Below are 25294 nucleotides of genomic sequence, written 5' to 3' on the forward strand. Positions count from 1 at the left end.
TCATAATAAAATAGACAAAATAGAAAACCGCAATCTTCCTTCCTCATTTAGCTAGGAAGTAAATAAGGAATAAAGGTTTTATTCTTGTTTTCTGAAAATTGTGTTTTTATGAAAATTGAATTACCTATTTCCTTGGGAAAAATCAGTTTTAGAATAGAACGGTGATAAATTGACTATACCTATTCATCGAGTTTGTGTAGGAGAAGCTGTTTTGATTTGTTAGAAGTAAGTAAATGCCGTTATTTCACATTTATTTTTTATATTTATTGTAAATATCAGATCTGATTTTTAGTTTTTACCAAAAGATTACAATTCTATTCTGTGTTAATATTCATGTAAATTGAACTTTGTTTAGTATTGTTTTTGCTTGAAGGACATCTGACTCTCCTGATTGCAAAGGACGTTCAGATAAATATTTAAAAATTTTGTAATGTGCAGCTCAAATTTCCTTTTGAAAAACACTTTATGTACTTACTTTTATTATAAAAATGTACTTCACGTAATATTTTACTATGTTTGAAAATGTGGCTTTGAACAGTCACGACAGTGCTAGAGCGTAAATATCTTAAATTTCATGACTTTTATAAAGTAAAATGTTTGCCACTTTGTCGCTGTATTGTGGCTGCTCTTTATACTTAATTCGCTGAAGCGTTTAGTTTTATGTTACGTTTTTGTACAGGCATACACGCTTCTCTGGTATGCGCATATTTAACAGGTGTTGCCGCAACATATAGACAATGTGCGGCTGTATTGATTACTTGTTGACAGAAGAATTAGTTTTTTTCCGAAAATACATAGCTTCATGTTGTATATTTAGAACGTTTACTGTCCTTTTCCACTACGATAATATTTCAACAGATTATTGTATTACGATACGAATGTACATAATATAAGTTTTATTAGATAAATATAAATGGTCGTATGCTTGTTCCTTTACTTAGACTCGGTAAGTCACACTCGACAGAGCAACTGATCGCAAAAACTGTTGTCATTACAAGCTGGCCAGTCAAACACCTTGACCTTAGAAATTACCTCACATGTATAAATTATTCTTTCCAAATTGAGACGACTCTCCGGCCGAACGCGTTCGGCGGATTACATATTACTAAACCCGAAGATGGAAAAGTGGCGTTGTTGGAACATGCCAAACATCTTATTTGTCAAAAAAGTAACAGGCGTCGTTATTTGTAAATGCAGGGTCCGTTTGTGAAAACAAACCGTAATGCAACTGTCTCATTGTCCGGTATGTTCTAGGGAATTCCAGTTACAGTACGCAAGCGCAGATATTTATGTCCTTCCCACTTGCAGACGATATATTAAAAATATCTTCTGACTAATGAAAGAAAACAGTGAAATCAGAACAGAAACAACCTCGTCCTTAAACTATGGATATAAAATAGGAACCAAAAAGACGGGAGATTTTCTACGATACCGTCTAGGCATATAGTGTTTATATATTTTAGGGCAGCATAATTAGAAGCAATTGTCTATGGTCGAGTGGTTAACGCGTTGGACTTATAATCTTGAGGTCTGGATTCGAAACCCGGTTTCCTTTTTTTTTTTTTTGAAAGTTGTCAGTTATATTGAAAGTTGTTTCTTTTTCGTAATATTATGAGCGTGACGTTGCAAACGTCATTCAAACGTAATTTGACGTAATTGTAATGAGCATTTTATAAATCTAGTATTCAACTAGTAAACTTGAGTCAACTGGAGTAGGTTTGGATATAATTTCTATAATGAACTTGTCCATTTTACAATTTGGACGGTACCGTTTACAGTTAAAAGGGGTGCATACTAAAGTGAAACTGACAGAATGTAGATCTTGATCAGACTGCACGGATGTGCATGCTCATCATGATCTATACTTGTCACGAAGCCAGAATCAATTGCGCCTAGCATAATGAGAACTAAATATGTTGGAAAAGCAACTCCTTCAACATTAAGTATCTGATTAACTATCATCGTATAATATATGAAACATTTTCTTGGTGGTTACCTTTCTAAACCCCAAAAAATCAAAAGTTTAATGCTTATAATGACTGCATGAGCTGTCTTTCCAAGATTAAATTCAAGTCTTTGATTACAAAAAAATCTATAATTTATGGTGGATAGTAAAATGGGGCTTTTCAATTAAATGTATTGTTGAAAGGGGAAATAAGTCATTAAATATTCGTGCCAGAGTAATTGTTCATGTCTTATATGGTGTTTGTTTAAGGTATGGAACAACAGTTACTGCTCTGAGTCTGAAGCAAATCCAAACAGTGTGTGAAAGAGTAACGGAACTTGTTTAATATGATGTGGTTGATGAACAAGTAAAAGTAAAAGGAGCCGTGCCATGAGAAAACCAACATAGTGGGTTTGCGATCAGCATGGATCCAGACCAGCCTGTGCATCCGCGCAGTGTGATCAGGATCTATGCTGTTCGCTTTCAAAGCCTATGGCAATTACAGAAACCGTTAGCGAACAACATGGATCCTGACCAGACTGCCATAACATACATTTTTTTACCTTCAAACTTTCTGGCGTTATTTTACCCTTTGTCCCAATACATTATTATTATTATGTTGTTTTTTCCCCTAACTTTACACTGTACAGGCGTAAAATAAAAGTTGGAGTGAAGTCTAGGAGTGGAATCTGGAGTGAGATTTTGGAGTTAAGCCTTGGAGTCTAATTTTGGAGTGAGATTTTGGAGTCAAACTAAATATGGTTATATCCGTTCAAAAATTGAAAAGTTATTTAACTTCTACCCTGCTACATGTCTAAAGTGGACAGGTCCATCATTATCAATTTGGGCCGTAACCATTTATCATTCAAAGGGGTGTTCACTGAAAATTTACTAACTGAACAGCGAACAGTGCAGACCATGATTAGCTTGCACAGATGTGCAGGCTGATCTTGGTCTGCACTGGTCGCAGAAAGCAGAATCACTTGCCGCCAGCAGGCTATAGGTTAAGATAAAAAATGTGAAATTATTGGTGAAAATCCATAAGACAAAATACAACAAAGATTAATATATGTTGCTGTTGCTGTTGCAAACAATAATAAGAATGGTTATAGTTGGCATGAGAAATCAAATTTAATATATAACTCGAGCGTGGTAGTTATACTTTTCATCATGGAAATGATGCAAATGTGTTTTATATAATTACGTTTACAACAAAAAGTATTAAATTTTGTTCGTGTCTTTGGGATGAAAATGTATACATTGTATCAGCAATTATGCTATCGTCATCTGATCATAATCGTCATAACTGATATCCTGAAAACCAACTTCTCACCCATAACAGACAGAATCACTGAACACTCTAAACGAAACGAATTGTTTAAATTGCAGTCATCACCATCATCATTAACATTACAAAGTGTTCATACCTCTATCACTATAGTCATTATCAACAACAATAACAACAACAGACCGTAGAATTTTACAAAACTGATTTTTCTCTTGGTCACCAGCAAAAAAAAAAACATCAGTACACTAACTATGATAATGCCAGGATTGGCAACTACCCACCCAGGGCGGGTTTACCCGCCCAGGAAAACCCGGGTTTTCCCGGGTTGGGCAATACTACTAAAATGAATGAAGTGGGCAATACTGGGCAATAAGAAGTTTTTTTCTACTTTTTTAACAAAAACAATTGAGTTTCTATGTTATACAATTTGAGCTAATTCTTATATTAAGTTTTACTTACTTTGAAATCATTGTGAATTAATAGGTAGCTGACAGAACAGTTTTATTAACAAAATTATCAATTTTTACACAACGAAATATTTTTTATGTGATAGTAAACACCTTTCAACATTTACATGATTTTATAAACGACACAGTATTACTTTTATTTGTAATCTACACACTGTCAGTGATCACACATTGAATGATCTCTCTAGGCCACCACTAGATTTTGCTTAGCATATGATAGTCTAACAGTCTAGTTGTTCTTCTTTATCACGGAGCTTTCTCTGCAACAGAACACAAGTTCAGCAGTTTTTTTTTATCCCAAGTCTGTTTCTGAGTTTTGTCTGAATAATACCAAAATTTGAAGACACCCTTTGAATTGACCCAGATGCCAGCATATCTAGGTATTTTTTGGCACTACAAAGTGGTCTAAGGCTGATCTAAAACCAACACACTGCAACGTTTTAGTCTATGAGTTTCCAGTCTCTCAGTTTTAGCACTGACCACAGTGCCAGTCTTTACATTTTGCAATAATTTTATAACCATCCACAGTAACATTAAAACTATTCCATAAAGGGTCCTTAGGTTTCATGGTTATATGATAAAAATGACTATGTGATCTAAATATGAAACTGAATAAGCTAGATCTGAGTTGTTCACACTTCTAATTTTAATCGCCTAATCTTGCTCAATAATTGCTCAATCATCATCATAATAATGTCTATTCAACAGACTTTTATAGGTATTATAACATTAGGCATGCAGGTGTCATTGTTATCACTATATGGGTTGTAAGTCAACTAAAGTGTTGAAATACATATTGAAGTATGAACTGAAATATTATACTACCCAGTATTGCCCACTATTACCCATTAAAACTCGGATTTTCCTAGTATAACCTGGACTGGGCTGGGCAATACGCTTAAAACCCGGGGATAATGATGATGATTATGATGACGATGTTGATTCTAGTAATAATGATTATGATGGTTATGATAACAACGATGGTGTTCGTGACTTATTCTAAATATTTTTTATAAAAGGTCAGCCAGTAGGATGCATTTTCATGCATAAAAACTGTCAAAATGTTTTTTTTATATTGAGAAAATCTTATAGTAAATTAATTTGAAAGATTAAAAGGTTCCAGTTCAATATTGCTTTAATTTAAAGACCTTAAGGATTTTTCTGATGCTGATGTTAGTGATGACGATGTTTCAAGAATTAAAACCTTGTATACAGTACAGTTATTTTATTTAATTGAAGTATCACTTCAAAACAAATGTTTGTTTTCATCATCACATATCATTCTGCCATCAAGTCATCATCATCATCATAAGCAGCAGCAGCACTTATATAAAAATCAAAACATAACTACATGTCATTTGTTTCCTATGATAGTTTTTACAATTCAACTAAATAACATCATAATCATCCATCAGCAGCATTTTCATCATCAGCATTATATTATATATAAAAACATTGACAAAGCTAATATCAGCATACTTTGCATACACATTATCCTAAAAGAACGCAGGAAAAACATTTTAATCATCATGATTTTGACTCCAAATTCTCATTCCGGACTATTCTCAATGACTCCACTTCATTTTGTTTGTCGTCGACCCAATGTATATGACAAATGAAACACATACGATATCATAAAGAAGCACAACACTTCAAGATTAAAGACCAATAGCAGCTAGAAAGATAAAAAACTCCTTCCAGTCATTATCATTAACAATTGTTTGGTAGTAAGACATAGAAACTAATGGCTATAACAATGAAAATTCTAGTTGAATTTGTAATTCGGGGATGATTCAAATGATGAAGCTGTCAAACAAACGATCACTTGATTAAAGTGTCTTTCAGTTTAAGGTATTGGACCCCTAATGGTAATGTTTAAAAAATGGCATTTGCTTGTTATATTCTTAAAGTTGACCATGTTTCGCACTGTGTTGCAAATTTTAAACAACTTTTACCATGCCGTTTTTCTGTAAATTTTGTATAGTTTATGGTATTTCCTCAAGCTCAAGTAGAGACAAATTTCAATGTGATGGCCACTATCTAAAACGTTTGCAGAGAATTCATTACAGCATTAATTTTGATAAAAGAAACATCAAACTATTGTTAAACAACTATAAAACACAAAATAAAACTGTAAACATATTTTTTTCTAGGGTGCCTCAAGAAAACAGATTTAATAAGACAAAATTCTAACTCCAACATTGAAAAATTAAGGTCGAATCCTGTGGGTCTGTTTTGAATTCTGCTCACTTCATTCAAAAATAACCTTGGGGTAGAAGTAAAACCTATCTGCATTTCTTACACAATATGTTATCTAAAGAATGAAGGCAAAATAGAGAACTTTTAGCGCATGTAACTCAATATTTTTAAAGATGTCTAACTCTACCCCTCCTGATTCAGAGGTAAATTCACTTTGAACAGCAAGAAATCGCTTATAAAATGAAAATGTTCCACGTTTGTACAATACATCTATAATAAATCTCGAAACAAAGAAATACTTACTAGAAAAGTAAGAAAACATGGGAAAAAATGGTCCCAGTGGGGCTTGAACGTACGACCCTCTGAAAATTGCAGTCAAAGTAGGCTTATGTTAGGAACTGAATACTCTTCAAACAGGAGGTACTCTATTACGGATCCAATACCTTAAATGTTCGAAAGTTTTGGCTACCATAACTTAACTGATGCTGTTTTTATTTTCTGATAGTTGCGTCCATAAAGTTATGGCGAAACCCCATTTGGTTATCTGGTCAGTATTAAACCGCAACATCTCGCACAGTCTCTCATGAGAATCTGATGATGTCATGCAACAGTTCAGAGCACGTGGTTATTTCTAAAAATCAAGATCAAAATTTTAGCAATTTTTGAATTTAATTAATCATAAACATAACCATTTTTGATTAAATTCATAAAAAATTGACCTTAGAAGGTTTAAGTCCTCAGAAAAAGGCAATAAATAAAGATTCTATAAGACCTACTGGTTTTCAAAATGAAGAGTACAAGGTGGACACAATATTGTACAGACAGGGGTACCAAGTTGAAAGTTGATTATATAACTTGTGTTCAAATTATCTTGCATTAATTATTTTATACCAGATCAAAAGAAAAATGGATTAGAAATATTTTAAAATAAAATGTGAGTCCATTTAATTTCATTTAATGAATATAGGGCCTACTACAGCGTGAAATTTTGTAGCTAAAAATTACCGTGTAAAGATAAAAAAAAGTCGAAACCGAAAGTAGAATTGTTCATCTGCTCTCAGATATATTTCCTCTTTCCACGCGAATAGAGTAAACTGGGAACATATTCTGTGATTTCAGTTTACTTATTTTACTGCTACATCTCTTCTATGTCATAAAACATTACTTTAGTTTCAGAGGCCTGTAGATTAGACAAATAAATTTATGTCCATATTCAAATGGTTTTTCAACTGGGCTAGAACTTGTGCTTTGTACATTTAATTTTTTTCCTAACACCTGTACCATTACGTATTGTACCGTGTAGTTCGGGAATACGGGAATAATGGCAGAACTCGCTTAAATGTCATTTAAAAGAGATGTACTGTGTCACGCCCAGTAGATTCTTTGGAGAGGGTTATGATTCTTCGTAGCATATACCCATATAACATATACATGTAGACCTAACACTGCAACTTATACCCGCATTACCAAGTAACGAGATCCCAGCAACTAAAAAGGCACATTAAGACTTACTTTGCGATGTTTATTACGCTTCATACACACAGTTTCATCGGATAATTTTCCCACGATATGTGTAGGTTACAAAGAAGTGTAATTCAATATAGCTTCATTTCAAAGTTTTGGTTAACTATCTTTTCAAATTCAAACGAAGGCCAGATCTAAATGATTCACAAAGGCGGAAGTACCCGAAGCTCAATGCACACTAGGACAAATTTGGTATAAAAAGAGAAGCAAATTAAGCTAACTTCGACGTAAACAACTGAAACAGGGATTATAATTTATTTACTGTCATATAGTAGTTGTTATTAATTTAGTTAATTTGAGTTTGCCCGCATTAACATGATCAGCAGCACCAGAGAAAATGTGAAATTCTCGACTAGATATAACTCTTTATCCTGTCACTTGCAGTATTTTCGACCCGATATCAGGGTGCCGTATATCTTTCTTGATATACCGTCAGTTGATCATGTGACCAGTGATATACGGTCAGTTGATCATGTGACCTTATGATCGATATTGTTGTCATAAGAAATTTTGCAACGAAACCATCATCATTGTGTTGGAAATGTCCGAACTAAGAAAATGAGTGGTCAAATAATGAGTTTTTATTCAAAAACGAAGAAGTTACTGCGATTTTGCCGGTAATCACGTCATTATATAAGTGACGTCATTACGAATATGACGTCATTAAAGCGGTTGTCGCACACTTATTTTTGTAAAATAAATTGCCAAATATCGGAAAATGAAGTAATGACAAGATAAATAGAATAATAGGTTAGTGCCAAAGATGGAGAAATGTTATCTGGCTCGGCTCCGGACGTTATCAGGTTCGCCTTCGGCTCACCCGATAACCTCCCCCACCTCGCCAGATAAACTTTCTCATCTACGGCACTAACCTATTATTCTCTATATTCATCGAAAAAAAAACAACAGATGTTGAGCTGGCGGCTTAAATTTAGTTACATGGGAGTTGATCCTGAGGCTCTGAAGTATCAATCTCTACCACAGGATCTGGTCCGACCACAGCACTAACTGGATTGCATGACTTGATCTCGGAAGAATTCCTGCTATTGTAGGTGAGTGCATTGCTCAGCTATGTTTCTCACCATTGTAACGATATTATGTCTCATGAATTTCCGAGGACCAGTAAGGTTCCATTACATGTTCTTGATCATTTCCCGCCAAAATCGGTCTTCTGAATAGAAGTTGAACTGTGCACTTGTATTTGTTTCTTTGTGATCAGATTTGAGGATCAGAAACCAGTTATTATTCATGAAATCGTATAATCTTATAAGATTCTTTTTAACTGGTTGTAGGTGCAGACGGGAACTTCCGGCCTCGAGGTTCCTATCGCGTTACCGCCTAAACAGTTACCCGAGAGCCGGATATTTCCATCTGCACCTATAACCAGTGACAGAATCTGTTTCTTGCATACCGATATCAAGATATAATAATTAACAAATGTATAATAAAATCAATCGAACGGCTTTCTTTTTAGAACTATTTCTTACAGCAGCGTATTTAGACAAAGCGCGGGAAACCAACGTCCGTAAACAGGACGTTTCAAAGACAAATAACAATGTTCAGTTCCGACTTCGTTTTATCAGTTGCAGCTTAACGTTAACATTTGTTTTATAGAATAACATGTTTTGAACAGAGAAATATACCATCAGGAACAAAAAGGAACTGTCAAGGTATTGGATTTTTATTCCGTTTTTATTCCGTTTTTGAAATAAAGTATAAACATATTATTCATATCTGTGTAGTTCGAAACACGTCATTTAAAGAACGAGAGTCATCGGGGTGTAAGATGGATTTTTCCAGCTCCGGTAAAAGTACGAGAAATTCCCGTCTAGTATGCAAGAAAATAGTGTTGTTTTTTATTCTGATGGAAAAATGTTCAGTTCCGACTTCGTTTTATCAGTTGCAGCTTAACGTTAAAATTTGTTTTATAGAATAACATGTTTTGAACAGAGAAATATACCATCAGGAACAAAAAGGAACTGTCAAGGTATTGGATTTTTATTCCATTTTTATTCCGTTTTTGAAATAAAGTATAAACATATTATTCATATCTGTGTAGTTCGAAACACGTCATTTAAAGAACGAGAGTCATCGGGGTTTTAAGATGGATTTTTCCAGCTCCGGTAAAAGTATCAGAAATTCCCGTCTGGTATGCAAGAAAATAGGGTTGTTTTTTATTCTGATGGAAAAATGTTGGATTAAAAACAGTAAGTGTTGTTTTAAAAATTATTTTTTTTTGGTACAGACTGGACGACTCGTGAATGTCTAGGGATGCCTTATTAAAGGCCTTTGTAACGGTAGCGCCTACCTTTCACATATTTTTTAGCATTAGAGATACCTTTTGAGAGTTTACGATGCTTTATGTACTTAATGTAACATATGCATACATACCTTTGAGCTGTAGGTGATTTGAAATACAAACTAGAATGTGTCTGTAGGACACAGGGTGTGCCCCCCACTGGTACATTAGTCACAAATAAGGGGCAATAATTCAAATGTTTGCAGTCTTAATGGGGTATAGCCTCAACAAACATTTTATGAAAAGGGTTCATTATTCTAGGCCCTATACTTTTTGAGCTATGAGCATCACAAACAAAAAATCCACTATTCTGGCTATTTCAAGGGCCATAACTCTGTAATAAGAGTAAGATTCTCAAGAAGAATGCCAAGAGTGCAAGGCCACATCATGATAAAGACTCCTGCAAGGTTTCCTGAATTTACATCTAATACTTTTTGAGCTAGGCACATAATTAGGTGAAAAAGTGCATTTTTTTTACTATTTCAGGGGCCATAACTTTAAAAATAGGGGTGGAACCAGCCAAAAAATTAGAGGTGTGCAAGTTTATATCATGATAAAGACTTATGCAAGTTTTCAACCATTTATATTAAATACTTTCTGAGCTAGGCGTGTCACAAGGTGAAAATGTGCATTTTTGACTATTTCAGGGGCCATAACTCTAAAAATAGGGGGCATAGCCAGACGAAAAATAGGAGGTACGCAAGTTCATATCTTGATATAGACTCATGCAAGGTTTCATCAATTTATATGAAAAACCTTTTTTGCTAGGGGTGTCACAAGGTGAAAATGTGCATTTTTGACTATTTCAGGGGCCATAACTCAAAAAATAGGAGGCAGACCCAAAGAAAAATAGGAGGTGCGCAAGTTCTTATCATGATTAATATACATGCAAGGTTTCATGAATCTATATCAAATACTTTTTGAGCTAGGCGCGTCACAAGGTGATAATGTGCATTTTTGACTATTTCAGGGGCCATAACTCAAAAAATAGGGGGCGGAGCAAAATGAAAAATAAGAGGTGCGCAAGTTCATATCATGATAAAGAATCATGCAAGGTTTCATCAATTTATATGAAATACTTTTTGAGCTAGGCGTGTCACAACGTGAAAATGTGCATTTTTGACTATTTCAGGGGCCATAACTCTGAAAATAGGGGGCGGACCCAAATGAAAAATAGGAGGTGCGCAAGTTCATATCATGATTAATATACATGCAAGGTTTCATGAATCTATATCAAATACTTTTTGAGCTAGGCGTGTCACAAGGTGAAAATATGCATTTTTGACTATTTCAGGGGCCATAACTCTAAAAATAGGGGGCGGAGCCAGATGAAAAATAGGAGGTGCGCAAGTTCATATCATGATAAAGACTCATGCAAGGTTTCATCAATTTATATGAAATACTTTTTGAGCTAGGCGTGTCACAAGGTGAAAATGTGCATTTTTGACTATTTCAGGGGCCATAACTCTGAAAATAGGGGGCGGACCAAAATGAAAAATAGGAGGTGCGCAAGTTCATATCATGATTAATACACATGCAAGGTTTCATGAATCTATATCAAATAGTTTTTGAGCTAGGCGCGTCACAAGGTGATAATGTGCATTTTTGACTATTTCAGGGGCCATAACTCTAAAAATAGGGGACGGAGCCAGACGAAAAATAGGAGGTGCGCAAGTTCATATCATGATAAAGACTCATGCAAGGTTTCATGAATTTATATCAAATACTTTTTGAGCTAGGCGTGTCACGAACTTCGGACGGACGGACGGATGGACGGACGGACGGACGGACGGACGCACGGATGCACGGACAAGACCAAATCTATATGCCCCCACCACTCATGGGGGGGGGGGGGGGCACAAAAATGTGTGGAATAAATGAGCACTACAGTACAGTTAATTAATCTTTAGGATACATTTTTAAACCCTCACGCTTATACATTGTAAGTATCAAGAGGTGCTGTCGTTTTTATCTTGTCGTGCCAGCGGTGTAGATCCTACCCTGGTACCCTGGTGTTGAATCAAGTTAAGGCACACTTTTCTGCACTGGCGTCTTACATAGGCCCACAACTGAACCTGTGGCCTATAGCATATGGGTAGAGCCATCTATTAGGGAAACAACCTCTGTATAAAGTAGGACGAGACCGACTGACGACGGTCCAATCTTGGCGAATAAGCTTCAGAGTCGGTATTCTATTAATGACAAGGTAAGTTGCGCAAAGGTAATTTAAAGCTCTCTGTAGTTTCAAAATATTATTCATAATAGGGTTATTTCTTAATTCACCACAGTGGTTAACACGTGCGACTTCTTCACAGGAGATCGCGAGTTCCACCCCCAGTCGGTCTGGTCTTGATTTGACCCTCTGGGTTGAAAGATTGTTATACTGAGATCATGCAATTTTTCATAATTTAAAGATCTGCCTAAATTAATCAAAGGTATTATTCAGTATTCAATGTTTGCAGTTTATCATGTTGATAAACACTTTCGTTTATTATTTGTGTATACGATTCCTGCTATTAATTATATATCCAAATCCACATAAATTATATAACTTGTAGTATTGCATTCATATATAAAACGATTTATCAACCGGAAGTTGGTACTATTTTACGGTAGTTCATTGGCAAAACATTTTCGGTGTAACCGTGAAACCCTAGCTTAAGGCTTGGACAGAGTAAGAATATATACAGAGAAGTGTGAGATTGGCATCCCATAAACCGCGTTTTCTACTGTTGCCTAAAATCAAGGTTACCCTGAAGCAACACTTTCTTAAAGCATTGGCATTGTTGTAATGAGTGTGATAATGTTGATGAGTAACACGCGGCAACGTGGGACGTCGATCATATGGTGAAGATTTTCGGTATGTAATTAGTTGTCTAAAGTTTCGTTTTTAAAAATTGATAAAGATTGGATACACACGTATTTATCGGAAAACACTGATAGTTTTGTTTTATAGTATCTAATCTGTCGAAAGTAAATAAACAGTCAGTTTATGTGTATCCATAGGGGTCTTTCACTAACCGAATAGTAACTACGGATTTTGTAGGTATGTTTTTTATTTCTAACCTATTCCTATTTGTTACTTGTTTAATCAGATGTATTTAATTAAATTCTCTTTGCTGTTATCAGAGAAACCTTAAGGAAGTAGATAAAAATGTTCTTCATGCATCCTGGACGCGAATTTTCAGTGTTTTCACCGGAGCTTAAAAACGTCTTACAACCTGAGGTGCATGTTTATGGCACGACAGTTGTCCGATAATCACGTGAACCCAGGTTCAAGGCCGAACACTAGGCTTAACGATTGATAAACCAGGTTTTTTTCGAACGAGTTTCTCCGAATACTAACCTGTATTTACGAGAGATAACGCCGCAAACAATAGTTCATTCTCGTGAATCCAGGTTTACGTCCGATAAACTAGGTTTCTCGGTTGAACTATAAACTTTAATTTCGGTCGTTATCCTAAGTTCACGTTTACGTGCGTAAACCTGGATTCACGAGCGTGAACCATAATTTACGAAAGTGAGCCCATGTTAACGACCGTGAACTTGGATTTACGACCGTGAACATAGGTTCACGCTCGTGAACATAGGATAACGACCGAAAATCAAAGTTTTCTTCGAGAAAACCTAGTTTATCGAACGTAAACCTAGGTCCACCATGGTTCATGCTCGTAAACCCAAGTTCACGGTCGTAAACATAGGTTCAAGCTCGTAAACATAGGTTCACGGCCGAAATTGATAGTTGATTTGATAATCCCAATACCTCAATCTTAGACTATGTTTCTCGATTGAGCTATGAATTTCACCCACCCGCTTAAGTCAATAGTGAGAATGCAGATCTATTAATCATGGGCTTTGAGTCTAATATCCCTGACTATTTCACGGTGTGTTTGACCTCATTTGTCTTCCATTTATGATACAATGATTAAAATAGAGAAATTGATAGTCTGCTGAGAACAAGTTAGTACTGGTACTGGATCTAGAAGTTCTGGTTAAAACGGCACTAAATGCAAAACAAGCCAAATAAATATAAGAACATATAAAGCAATACTCATTATTAGGTATCATACAAATGCTGTATAAATATTGAAACGTGATAACTGATTTGTATCTCGTAAATGGAAATAACTACATTCCTATTACATTCAAAACTGCTCAAAATTGTAAATGCAACACAGAGCTAACTCATTGAAGACATGACTATGTCCTTCTCTACAGAGCTATCTATCACGATAAAAAGTGATTATTATTACTCCCAAATCATTTTTGGTACATATTTTATTTCCAAATGCATTGTATACTTTACAGCTATCCCACGCCTACTCGGTTTGCTTCTGAATATCAGTTAAAATGCAAATATTTGACAATGAAAGTGCTTTCATGGACGAAACGGCCAAATTGACTGTTAAGTCAGCTTGCTGGTAAACACCTCCACCACCAAAAATCAAGAATAAATTAACAAACTTTAAGTTCTGTGAAAAGTTAAATCATACCTACATCGCCTACCATTTCCCGATTTTTGATATTCGATACAATGCTTGTAAAAATGAAAAACATATGATGATACTCACCTTTGTTGACATTCTTTCATCGCGACATGCATTAGCTCGGAAGTTGCGACAGAGCGATTTACAGTATACGTCTGAAGTTGTTACCAGGCGTGATAGTATAACTTAGCTATAACACAGTTCTAGAAAAATCGACATCAAATAATCAAAACTTAATCAATAACACGATTTTTAACTGAAAGACTTAACTAAGTATTTACCTAGTAAGTATTTACGTGAAATTGGGGTCGGTTCTATTGGTAGGTTAATAACATGCTTGGCTGCAGATTGTGTTATTTTTCCACTTGCAGAACTTGTTTACTTATGAAATCTAAAGTAGGAATTTGCAGGAAAATAAATTTCCATCTCTGAACGTATTTGAACATTCTTCACATCAAAGATGCCCGCCGTTCAATGTCCCGTCCCTGGATGTGATTATATCACGGATGACTTGGATTCTGCCATCGTTGTTGCACTCATTAACGCACACAGTGCATCTCACACTGGTGGAGAGGCCGTCAAGGTCAAATCGGCCAGACGTCCCGTTGCAACTGCGTCTGGATCAAACGAGGATTCGGCCGCCTCACGAACATCAGGAACGTCCGAACGCTGTAAGTAAAATGAACATACATAATTATATTTGTCCTTCCGATCTGATTATGAAAAAATTATCACAAACTTCGACACAAGTTTGTTATATTCCAGAAAACTTGCATCTGCGGGTGTCTCTAAATTGCTTTTTGTATTTTTAGCATGTGTAAATGTTGAGTTCTGCTCAACCCGGTGCTAGATGGCGTGGACGGTAGCATGCATTTCCACTACCGTCCATGAACAGGCTCAATCAAACCGAGCCTGCAACATTTTCGTTTTTGTCGTGTTGGGCGACCTGTGAAGTTTCTACTTTTCTCTGTTGTATACGGTGTTTGTCCGGATACGAGTTATATGACCCAGGGAAGTGCCTATGCCTTTGGTATCTTGAACAATGAATTGGGTCCAATCAGTAAGGTGACTATGTCTTAGACTGACAAACCAGTCTTTTGGAAAGTCAGATTTTTTCTGTCTTGTAGCTAGATCACAAGATATGTCAGGAAGACGCACAAATCGTAAGACTTGTCCGAAAATATGCAATAAGTACAACGGCAATGGGTGTGAGAAAGCTGATTCATGTCCTTACATACATATGTGCAAGAGCTACGTAGAAAGTAGATGCGCATCTGGAAGAGAGTGTAGTAAAAGTCACGACATATTTAATCCTGCAGTAAAGGCAAAGCTTGAAAAATATGGAATAAATACTAAGAGAAGACCAAGAGAAGTTCTTGCTGAATTCCAAGCAATCTTAAAAGATGATGAATGTGGGAATTCAAAAGGTGAGAATTAATGCTGGAAATTGATTTTAATCTAGTGTGTACAAAGATCACCAAACACGTCTGAAAATTCACTTAAGAAGTGGTTGGTATATTGGGAAATATGATTTCTTTATTTTATAGATAAGGTAGCATCTGTATTTTCATTTTGATCATATTATGTGATAGTTTGTATTTTTCGCATTCGTAGAATTGCCTACTAGCTGAACTTATATATGTAGGTGTTTCTCAATGCTTACCTATATTTATTAAACAAATTTTTTAAAAACTCAAATTTCTAAGGCAAATGGTAATATGAAAATAATGTTGTAAGTATACTAGCAAATATAAATTTTTCAGCTGAGAAATCAAACCAGAAAACGTCAAACCATACTGCTCCAAAGATATGTTACGACTATAACGGCAATGGGTGTGGAAGAACTGGCTCTTGCTCTTTCATTCATATGTGCAGGAGCTACGTAGAGCGTAGGTGTGAATCAGGGAAAGAGTGCAGTAAAAGTCATGATATCTGTGAACCCGCAGTAAAATCAGTGCTTGAAAAACATGGTATAGATACAAAGAGAAGACCGAGAGAAATTCTTGTTGACTTGCAGGCGGCCCTGAAAGGTTACAAAAACAAGAGCAACCTTGATGAAACGGAAAAATCAACGGGTAAGAATAAACAAACTTGATAATAAAACAAAAAATGTGGTCACAATAAACGCTATATGAAATTCTCCTTCTCCTTTTCCTAAATAAACACCAGGAATCATATTTGGATTTTTTTCGTGTGTTTAGACATCTAAACATGGCGTCATATTTGAAATATATATAAAAGTAGACAGGTAGTATTAATGGACTGAAGCCGGTTGATGTGAAAACAAGAAAAAATAATATATTTGTATATGCATTTTCAGCAGACCTGATTATTCTCACATGTTGTGTTTATCGTCACAAATGAGGTCTTTTTACGGCATGTAAGCTTTAACGGTGGCCGTGAAAAACCACAGGTGTCCCTAGGACCATGATTTTAGGCACTAGCAGATGTGCACATGGGTAGAACTAATGGCACTATCATGATCATTTCTCTTAATTTAAAGGTAAAAATGCAAATTAAAGTTACAGGTTAATAACAAGCATTAATACAGTACTTTACCACAATGATTAGACGCATTTTATTGTATTGATTTGACGTCAAAAGATGTAAATGATCGAAAACATTTTTTTTAGCCGGAAAATCCGAAGACAAATCCCAAAAGCAAAAGTCACTAAAGTTATGTTATAGATACAACGGCAATGGCTGCGAAAAATCTGGTTCTTGTCCTTACGTACATATGTGCAAGAGCTACGTAGAAAGTAGGTGCGAAACTGGAAAAGAGTGTAGTAAAAGTCACGATATTCTTGACCCTGGAGTAAAAGCAATACTTGTTAAACATGGAATCAATACGAAGAGAAGACCAAGAGAAATTCTTGCAGACTTGCAAGAAGCGGTGAAAGACGAAGGAGATAAAATTAGACATGAAGGAAGTACTAACGTAAAAGGTAGGAACTGTTTTTAAGAAACACAGTTTTCCAAGACCGAAGTAGTCCATAAAAATTCTTCCCAACAGTGTATCCTGTAATTTGATTAGAAAGCATGGAAGCTGACTTCTGCCAACTTTGTTCTGTAGACCAGACACCCGCAAATATCAAAAAGAAGGTTGGCAATTGTTCCGGCGCATGGGAATAGGCGCCGAGGAAAAGACGTCATGCGAAACAAGTTTGTTTGTGTGTGCGTGCGTGCGTGCGTGCGTGTGTGTGTGCGTGTGTGTGTGTGTGTGTGTGTGTGTGTGTGTGTGTGCGTGTGCGTGTAATTTTGTCTTGTACACGCGCTTAGTGTTTGCTCTGCTGTGGTTTGTGGTGTAGGGAAAGAGCGTGGCTATTCCTGTTGAATATTTATCCTTGCTTTTTAAACTTTCTCAACACCCAACCCTTTATCAGCTCCTTACCCGTATATTTATATTTGCATATGATTCAACGTACTTGTTGTTGAATTTTTGTGCTGTATTTTTCCATTACATTTTCTTTTTGCTGCGGGCCTACTACGGGTAAATCTATAATTGTTTCATTCTTTACTTTGGGTGTAGAGATACTTTTAAAAAGAAAAAAAAACTGACTGCATCTATACAATATATTATAATTATTTTGAATACAAATCCATTTGTTCTAGCTGAAAATGAGAAATCATCGAAGCAAAATGTTCCAAAGATTTGTTACCAATACAATGGCAATAGCTGTAAAAGAGCAGGTTCTTGTACTTACATACATATGTGCAGGAGTTACGTAGAAAGTAGATGCGAAGCCGGAAAAGACTGTAATAAAAGTCATGATGTCCTCAATCCTACTGTTAAGGCAATACTAGGAAAGCATGGAATAAATACAAATAGAAGACCGAGAGAAATCATAGCGGACTTGCAAGCGGCCATTAAAGGTGATGACAGCAATCGCAGTCGTACAGTAGGTGGTGAAGCAAAAGGTACAGGATAAAAAACATGTATTTCACGTAATGTTACTACATATTATACTAACAGTGAGTCCGCAATTCAACATTTAAACTGAGCAAGAGCATAGTAGTGATACAATTATTTGAACACTATAATTAAAGGACGTAAGAAGGAAGTTTTACGCTTTAAGTTTTTGTGTACAACGATAATTGATAGTATTTTTCAACAAGACAAGAATTTAGTGGGAAATAAAACTGTTGTTTTATATGTTTATGGTGTTACACCCTCTTTTAGATTTTATTTTATTCTGACAATGCATTTCTTGAAATGTAGGTAATTGATTACAACAATTAAGGAGTGGATTAATTTTCAAATGTGGCTTAATTCTATTGGGTGTTCAAAGTTTATTTCGTTCACTCGCGAGAAAATCAAAATGCAGCACCAAGGCAATTTAATATTGCAAATATTTTGATTTTCTTCTATAACAGTTAATAAATTTCTACCAAATATAATAACCTTGGTTTCTTTTGTGATTCTTGAAGCATGATCGGGACCGCCGTGGCCGAATGTTTATGGTCGCTGACTTCAAATCACTTGCCCCTTATTGATGAGAGTTCACGGCCTCGCTCGAGGCGGTGAATTCTTTATGTGAGTAAGCTATCCAGCTGGCTTACGGAAGGTCGGTGGTTTTACCCAGGTGCCAGCCTGTGATGAAATAATGCACAGAGGGACACCTGGGATCTTCCTCCATCATCTAAACCTCTCAGTTTTATTTACTTAAAACTATTGAATGAACTCTTATAGTGGAAACAAAATTTAATTGCTGTTGAAATTTTGAAATTGTTCTTGTGTTACGTTACAAATTAATGTCATACAAAATCTTATGCGTGCATTTATAGAAATGAAATGTTATTACTTGTTGAAGTCATTTACTAACTAATGAACCATCATGACTTTAAAGCTTCATACTGTTCCAAAATTTAGCGTATTTGGAATAAATTCGTCATTGACTTTTAATTGATTGATTAAAAATTCACATTCTAAAAGTGTCTTTGTTGAAACATCATTTCCTCATTAGATGAAAGATCATATTCAGTTATTTCTGTACGGTAGAGTCGCTGAAAGTAAAACTGACAAACTATTATATGCGCACCTCATATCACCTCGTAACGGCAACGTCTTTCATAAACGCCAACGTCGCCAACGAAAGCGTTTTAAAATCAACCAAACTTAAATTGAAAATGCTGGTATTATGGCCTCTACAGATATTCGGTATAACATACCGAAGACTTAGTATATGCATATCCGAATACGACTTTTTGTCACAGCGGTAGTTACGCTTCAAGTAGCACTGAAGTACAGTCATTGTTATTCTTATTTATTGTGCACATATTATAATAAACACCTCTTTTACTGTTAAGATAAGGCGTAGTTTAATTCATTAGTATGTAGATATTATTTTTGTTTTTATTGACATTTTGAACACATTTTGTTAAGGTCTGAAGCATATTTTTTCCAGCGGTAAGAACTGACAGAAAACCTGGGAAATTTTCAAGGAAAATAATATGTCTCTTTAACCTACGTGGAAGATGCAGATGGAACTTTTGTCCAAACGTTCATTCAGAACTACCATATCAATGGAGATGGAAAAGCCTGTCTGAGAAAGACTGGAATATTCCAAGCGAGCACGAAAATGTACAAATGGAATGTGCATTCAGTGATCCATCAAATCAACAATACACGCTCACTACTGAAGATGGGTAATGCATACATTGCTTAGAAATCGTTAAAACAAAACAAGCCTCAATACCTAATGGATAAATCGAATATACCTCTTTTTCTATACAGTATTACATCATATTCGTGTCCAGTTAAACGATGATCGCAACTTACAAACTATTTAGGAATGTTACTACTATTACATAAATATACAATCATGGTCATACTAAGGTCACGAACCACCATAGTTAATGTTTTCCCAATACTCTATTGTTAGTTTTCATTTTGCAAATTCTAGCTGTAATGTTGACCATTTTCGCTACAAAGTTGTATGTTGTGTTTTAAATCATGAAAGGTATGATATATTTACACGTTTCAGTGTCACAATTAACACTGACTTTAATACTATGACTGGAAACAGCATAGATGGAAATACTAACACAAACTACATAATTCGCCGAATATCGACTCCGTCATCGGTAGAGTTTACTCGGCAACCATGGACAACTGTTTGGCTGTGGTACTGGAAAAATGAAGATGGAAGTTGGGCAAAATACAGCGACATGGTAGTACATTTTTCTTGTTTGCCCAACCAAAGATGAAGTGAGAATCTGATTTTGTAAGCTTAATCTGGTAACAAATGTCTGATTTTATATTTTATGTAGACCAGTGGTGTAACAAAGCAACCCGTAGGGAATAGACCTGCTATCCAAAATTGTGGCCCAACAAAATGGCAAAATTCAATATGTTTTTGCATATGTAAAAACGAACAGGGCAGTGAATTTAAAACAAGTTCCTTAATCAAATGTGCCGGAAACAAATATTCATAATTGAAGCTAAAATATGAGCAACGACTTACCGTATCTTAGAAGGGTAAGTGTACTTTGAAACAAACTATATAAAGATCTTGCTTGTCATGTTAACTATTAAACAATGTACACGGCTGGATAAAACATGACAGTAGAAGATAACCTTGTAACTGCTGCTCAGAATTACATAACTAAACACTAAGCGTATTAAGTAGAAGTATAAAATTATCTACGTAACAGACAATTCATATTATAATAGAGTACATTTCACTTTGTAGAGTGGTCCTTCTTCTATCCAAAAAATATCGAATAACGATATTGAACAAGCGTACATCAACAATTCAGATGGTCAAATAGCATGTGATGGGAATGGCAACTTTATTGATTTTTCAAAGATGGTGCAAATTCATGTGGACGACAAAACTGAAGTGGAAGTTTGTCGTAGACCGACTTTCGTCAGTGAAAGGGAGGCAAAAGAAAAACCTAATAAGATTGTTCAAAAGTATTAGATTATTTGTTTTTCGGTAGTTTTCTTAATAGTTTTTTCTCTGTTTTCAATAAGATCAACAGATAATCAACAACTATTTCTGTATGTTCCTTTTGTATACATAATAACATTGCACATATTTAACATTAACTCCCTTCCATTATAATATGCCTAGTTTGTTCTTTGCCAAAGCCACCATTGTCAGTGATTGTAATCTATGTAGCAATAAATAACGAACTTACTTTAGTAAGAAAAAACAACAACAGATTTTTTTTACTTGTTTTACTTCCTTCGTATGTCCTATAAATGCGTAATATTCTTATGGTACTAAGGTTCAATTGACTTTGTGAAATATATTTTTCATTTGGAAAATGTACAAAAAATGTTCATGACCGTAACCTTTTACAATCGGATGCATTTGTTATTTTAGAGAGCACCATGACCTCAAACTTGACCTCAAACCAGAACAGAAAGTAGAGCTCGTATCTAGTACCGTGGATATGTTTGCACCACCACCCAACTGGAAAATGTCACCAGGAGAAGATATAACAGACCATTGTCAACTTACTATGGTACCATTTCTCATAAGCACTTCTTTAGAATATATAAGTATCTCTCTCTATTTATGCAAATTATATACAAAGCACGAAAACAGGCAAAAACAACAAAATGTAGTTTTATCTAGGGCATCATTTCGAAATGAACTTCCATAATTTCTTATCGTAAGTTATTGTGTGATTGACTTTAGCTTTCATAACAGACTTTTTTTTTAACCTAAGAAGTTTTAACAAATATTGTGTGTCTCAATGCATACCAGCTGATTTGTAATATGTCTCCGTTTGTCTGTCCAGTTTTAATCGTATGTCTCTGAGACCAGTCAGAATGTAACTTTGGTTGAACTTGCTACGCACAACCTTACTTTACAGTTACAGGATACAGATACCGAGTACAGGGAAATTAAATCATTCTTTTACGAAAGTCTTCCCAAACCAGTTCGTATCAAATCAATAGAGAGAATCGAAAATGGGGATTTATGGGAGAATTTCGTCAGGTACGATATGTTTAACCTTGTATTTTTTGGTAGTAGATTTTTCAAGCGTTCATTGTCAGCAAACAAACACTCAGTTTTTACAATGATGATTTTAAGAAAAAGGAAACGTTTTTCTTATGTTAATTCTGTAGTCTTCTTAAATCGTTTAAGGAAGTAGACGAATGTATAAAACAGACGTCACAGTGAGAAAATTACATACATTTCAACACTTTGATAAAAAGGTGTTCATTTTGTTTCCATAGATAGATAAATTCGTTTACCTCTAGACATTCATTTCAGCTGTAGTTCCATAATTCATTAAAATGATTATTCTACGTTTTTCAATTAGAACAAAAGAAATTATGCTTTACATCTTTAACTCGTGAAATTTTAGAAATCAATCTGTTTATAAAAATCAATCTGCCAGTATCTTTTTCCGGTGCAGTCGCCCGACATGACATAAACGAAAATGTTGTAGGCCCGGTTTGATTGAGTCTGTTCATTGAAAGTAGTTGAAATGCCAGCTACAGTTCACGCCTTCTATCCCCGGGTTGAGCAGAACTCAACATTAACACTCATCAAACTCATTTTTGAGCATTCCTTCTTCTTTAATTAATGAAAATGACCCGAAGTGACTTTCAGGTAAGTACTCTAAATGTCTAAAGGTTAAATTGCTTGATATTGGACCAGTAGTCATGGTAGTGAGAAAATGACTATTTTTTGTTGATTAAAAACTCAGTTAAAAGCTTATTGATAATAGCCTAGTAAGTTTCCTATCTATTTTTTACGGTAAACTATGTTAATCGAACATGTCTACTAATATTCAAATAGAATGGACTGCACGGGTTGCCTTATTGTATTGCAGTAAGCGAACGAAGATGTTGAAGAAGAAGAGCAAAGAAGAGATTGGAGAGAGAAGATTGTTTCACGGTACAAGGAACCAGTACATCGATCCTATCTGGCATCAGGGGTTCGATTTCAGGCTTAGTGGACAAACATCAGGTAAACGAAGTCTTATCTCTAATTTATATCTTGCTTGCCTGCAATATGTTTATGTGTGTGTTTGCTTTCTAGATTCTCAAAATGCAGTTTTGACTTGTGTTTAATAGCAAAGGCCCATCACGTATCGCACTAGTAAAGCGAGTCATCTTGTATGCTGAATAGTGATTAGAAGTTATATTCACAAGTTGAGATAAATTAGAGTTATTTGTATACAAGTCTCATACAGAGAAAACATTCGCATGCACCGAAATGGTAGAGTTCGTCATTGATAACATGGTAAAAAAAGAAAGCGCCAATTCAATATAAAATACAACGAGGTATCATTTTTGCCGAGCATGGGAAGGTCTTGCTGATGTTTTAGATATGTTATCCTTTTCTGGGTAGTATGTTCAAGCTTCGATAGATAAAGGACAGTTTTTGTGTTTTTGAGCTCTACATTTATTGAAAAAAACACAATAGATACTGAATGAAGATTTTTACGGATACTTTTCTAATTATGATATAATAATATCATCTAAATATTTGAGCGGCCTGTGCCACCAATGTCCAACAAAACAAACTGTAATAACGTAACAAGTAAGAGTTGACATTAATTTGTCGATGATTGCTTAAGTGATATTATAATAAATTAATAGACAATACTATATCAATCCCTTTTTATAATGAATTTATGAATCGAAGCGAATGAAATAATAAATGCAAGGCTCTGCTGATCATTTTATCGTTTGTGATCAGTGAGTTTAATAAATTCAATCTGGAAACTTTTTATCACTTATTAGCTTTTCCTCCTGAAACCCCATAAATGCTTGTTTCTTTACCTATTTTACTTAAAGTTAGTATTCGATCAACGTCTCCAATACTTAAAACAACATCAACGTCAATATGGTATTACACTAGTGTAAAACCAAATTATATAATGGCTTTATTGCACTCCTACGTTGACAGACATTATTAAATGCGGTTTTCTATAACTAGGCACGGCATATGGAAAAGGGAGTTACTTTGCCACAAATGCTCAATACTCCAACAGTTACGCCGAGCAAGGTGCGGACAGAGCAATGTTTGTTGTGAAAGTCTTACCAGGGTCATATGTTCGTGGAAGTAGTGAATACAAACGGCCTCCACACAAAGACAAGGGAAACCCATGCAGTGAGCTCTACGATTCGTGTGTAGATAATGAAAGCAATCCGCAAATATTTATTATATTTGATAATAATCAGATATACCCGGAATATCTGATAAAGTATGACTACAGTAATATGTCTATGTGATATCAAAAATATTAGAAAATTCTTCTACTGCTTTATGTATCCTAATCCTAAATCCAATCAACAGTTAACACGATCCATTTGTATTTGACAGTTTCCAAACTGTCAAAATGCTTGATTTATCAAGAATTTATCGGAAAATTCAAAAGAACAAGCAGATGTGTCGTATATTTGATAAGCATTAATAAAATTCAAGAAATATCTTGATCGGGAAACATTCATTCATAAAACATAATTTACTTATGTCTTTCTATATATATTAGAACTGCTCTATCCGAAATCGGATAATGCGCATACTTTCGTTCTGTTTTACCATCCGTAACAAATGCACACTACGAATTTTGGTAGTTAAGATAAAATGATTTTTGTACATGTGTATCAAATGGCAAAAATAAATACTGTGTGTTTGAGTGGCTATCCGAATTCAGATAATCTGTTTGAGTGGATATCCGAATTCAGATAAGCCAAAAACATTTAACTATCTAAAATCGTACTAAAGAAAAACTTGAGTGTTTTCGTTACCATCCAAATTCAGATAAGCTTCAACAATGTCCTATCTGAAATTGAATGAATCAAAACTAACTGATGGCGTTGCTATCCGAATTTAGATAAGACCTAACAATTAGCTATAAAAAGAATGAGCGTTGACTAAAGTTAAATGTATTACAATGAGACAATGTTTGCTATCTGAATTTGGATAGAGAAAAAACCTTTGTAATGTTGTTACTATCCGAATTCTTATAAGCTCATTCAGTATAAGAAAATCTGGAAGTTGTCATTGGCGAAATTCTTATAAGCTACGGTATTGGGAAGAGCAGGCAAAATAAATGACGTGACACAAGATGAAACAAAACATGTTATGAATGATCGCTTTATGAAAATGT

General features: G+C 35.1%; 1 protein-coding gene across 6 annotated transcripts; it reads left to right on the forward strand.

Annotated features, from left to right (window-relative positions):
• LOC123527831 (protein mono-ADP-ribosyltransferase PARP12-like) lies at positions 1-25294 on the forward strand. Of its 6 annotated transcripts, none has more exons than XM_053523651.1 (14): positions 1-225; positions 8408-8475; positions 14581-14880; positions 15337-15636; positions 15973-16284; positions 16843-17154; positions 17822-18127; positions 19615-19855; positions 20194-20380; positions 20902-21125; positions 21541-21682; positions 22037-22161; positions 23006-23142; positions 24118-25294. In XM_053523651.1, the coding sequence occupies exons 3-14, from the start codon at positions 14670-14672 to the stop codon at positions 24411-24413; spliced, it is 2793 nt and encodes a 930-aa protein (XP_053379626.1). In that variant the 5' UTR covers positions 1-225; positions 8408-8475; positions 14581-14669; the 3' UTR covers positions 24414-25294. The 6 variants fall into 6 exon arrangements, with proteins under 6 accessions (XP_053379626.1, XP_053379630.1, XP_053379629.1 ...); XM_053523654.1 differs by lacking the exon at positions 1-225 and having other exon boundaries at positions 8300-8475; positions 14581-14801; positions 14850-14880; XM_053523650.1 differs by lacking the exon at positions 1-225 and having other exon boundaries at positions 8300-8475.

Source organism: Mercenaria mercenaria, chromosome 14 (assembly GCF_021730395.1).
Source record: "Mercenaria mercenaria strain notata chromosome 14, MADL_Memer_1, whole genome shotgun sequence".
Lineage (NCBI taxonomy): Eukaryota > Metazoa > Mollusca > Bivalvia > Venerida > Veneridae > Mercenaria > Mercenaria mercenaria.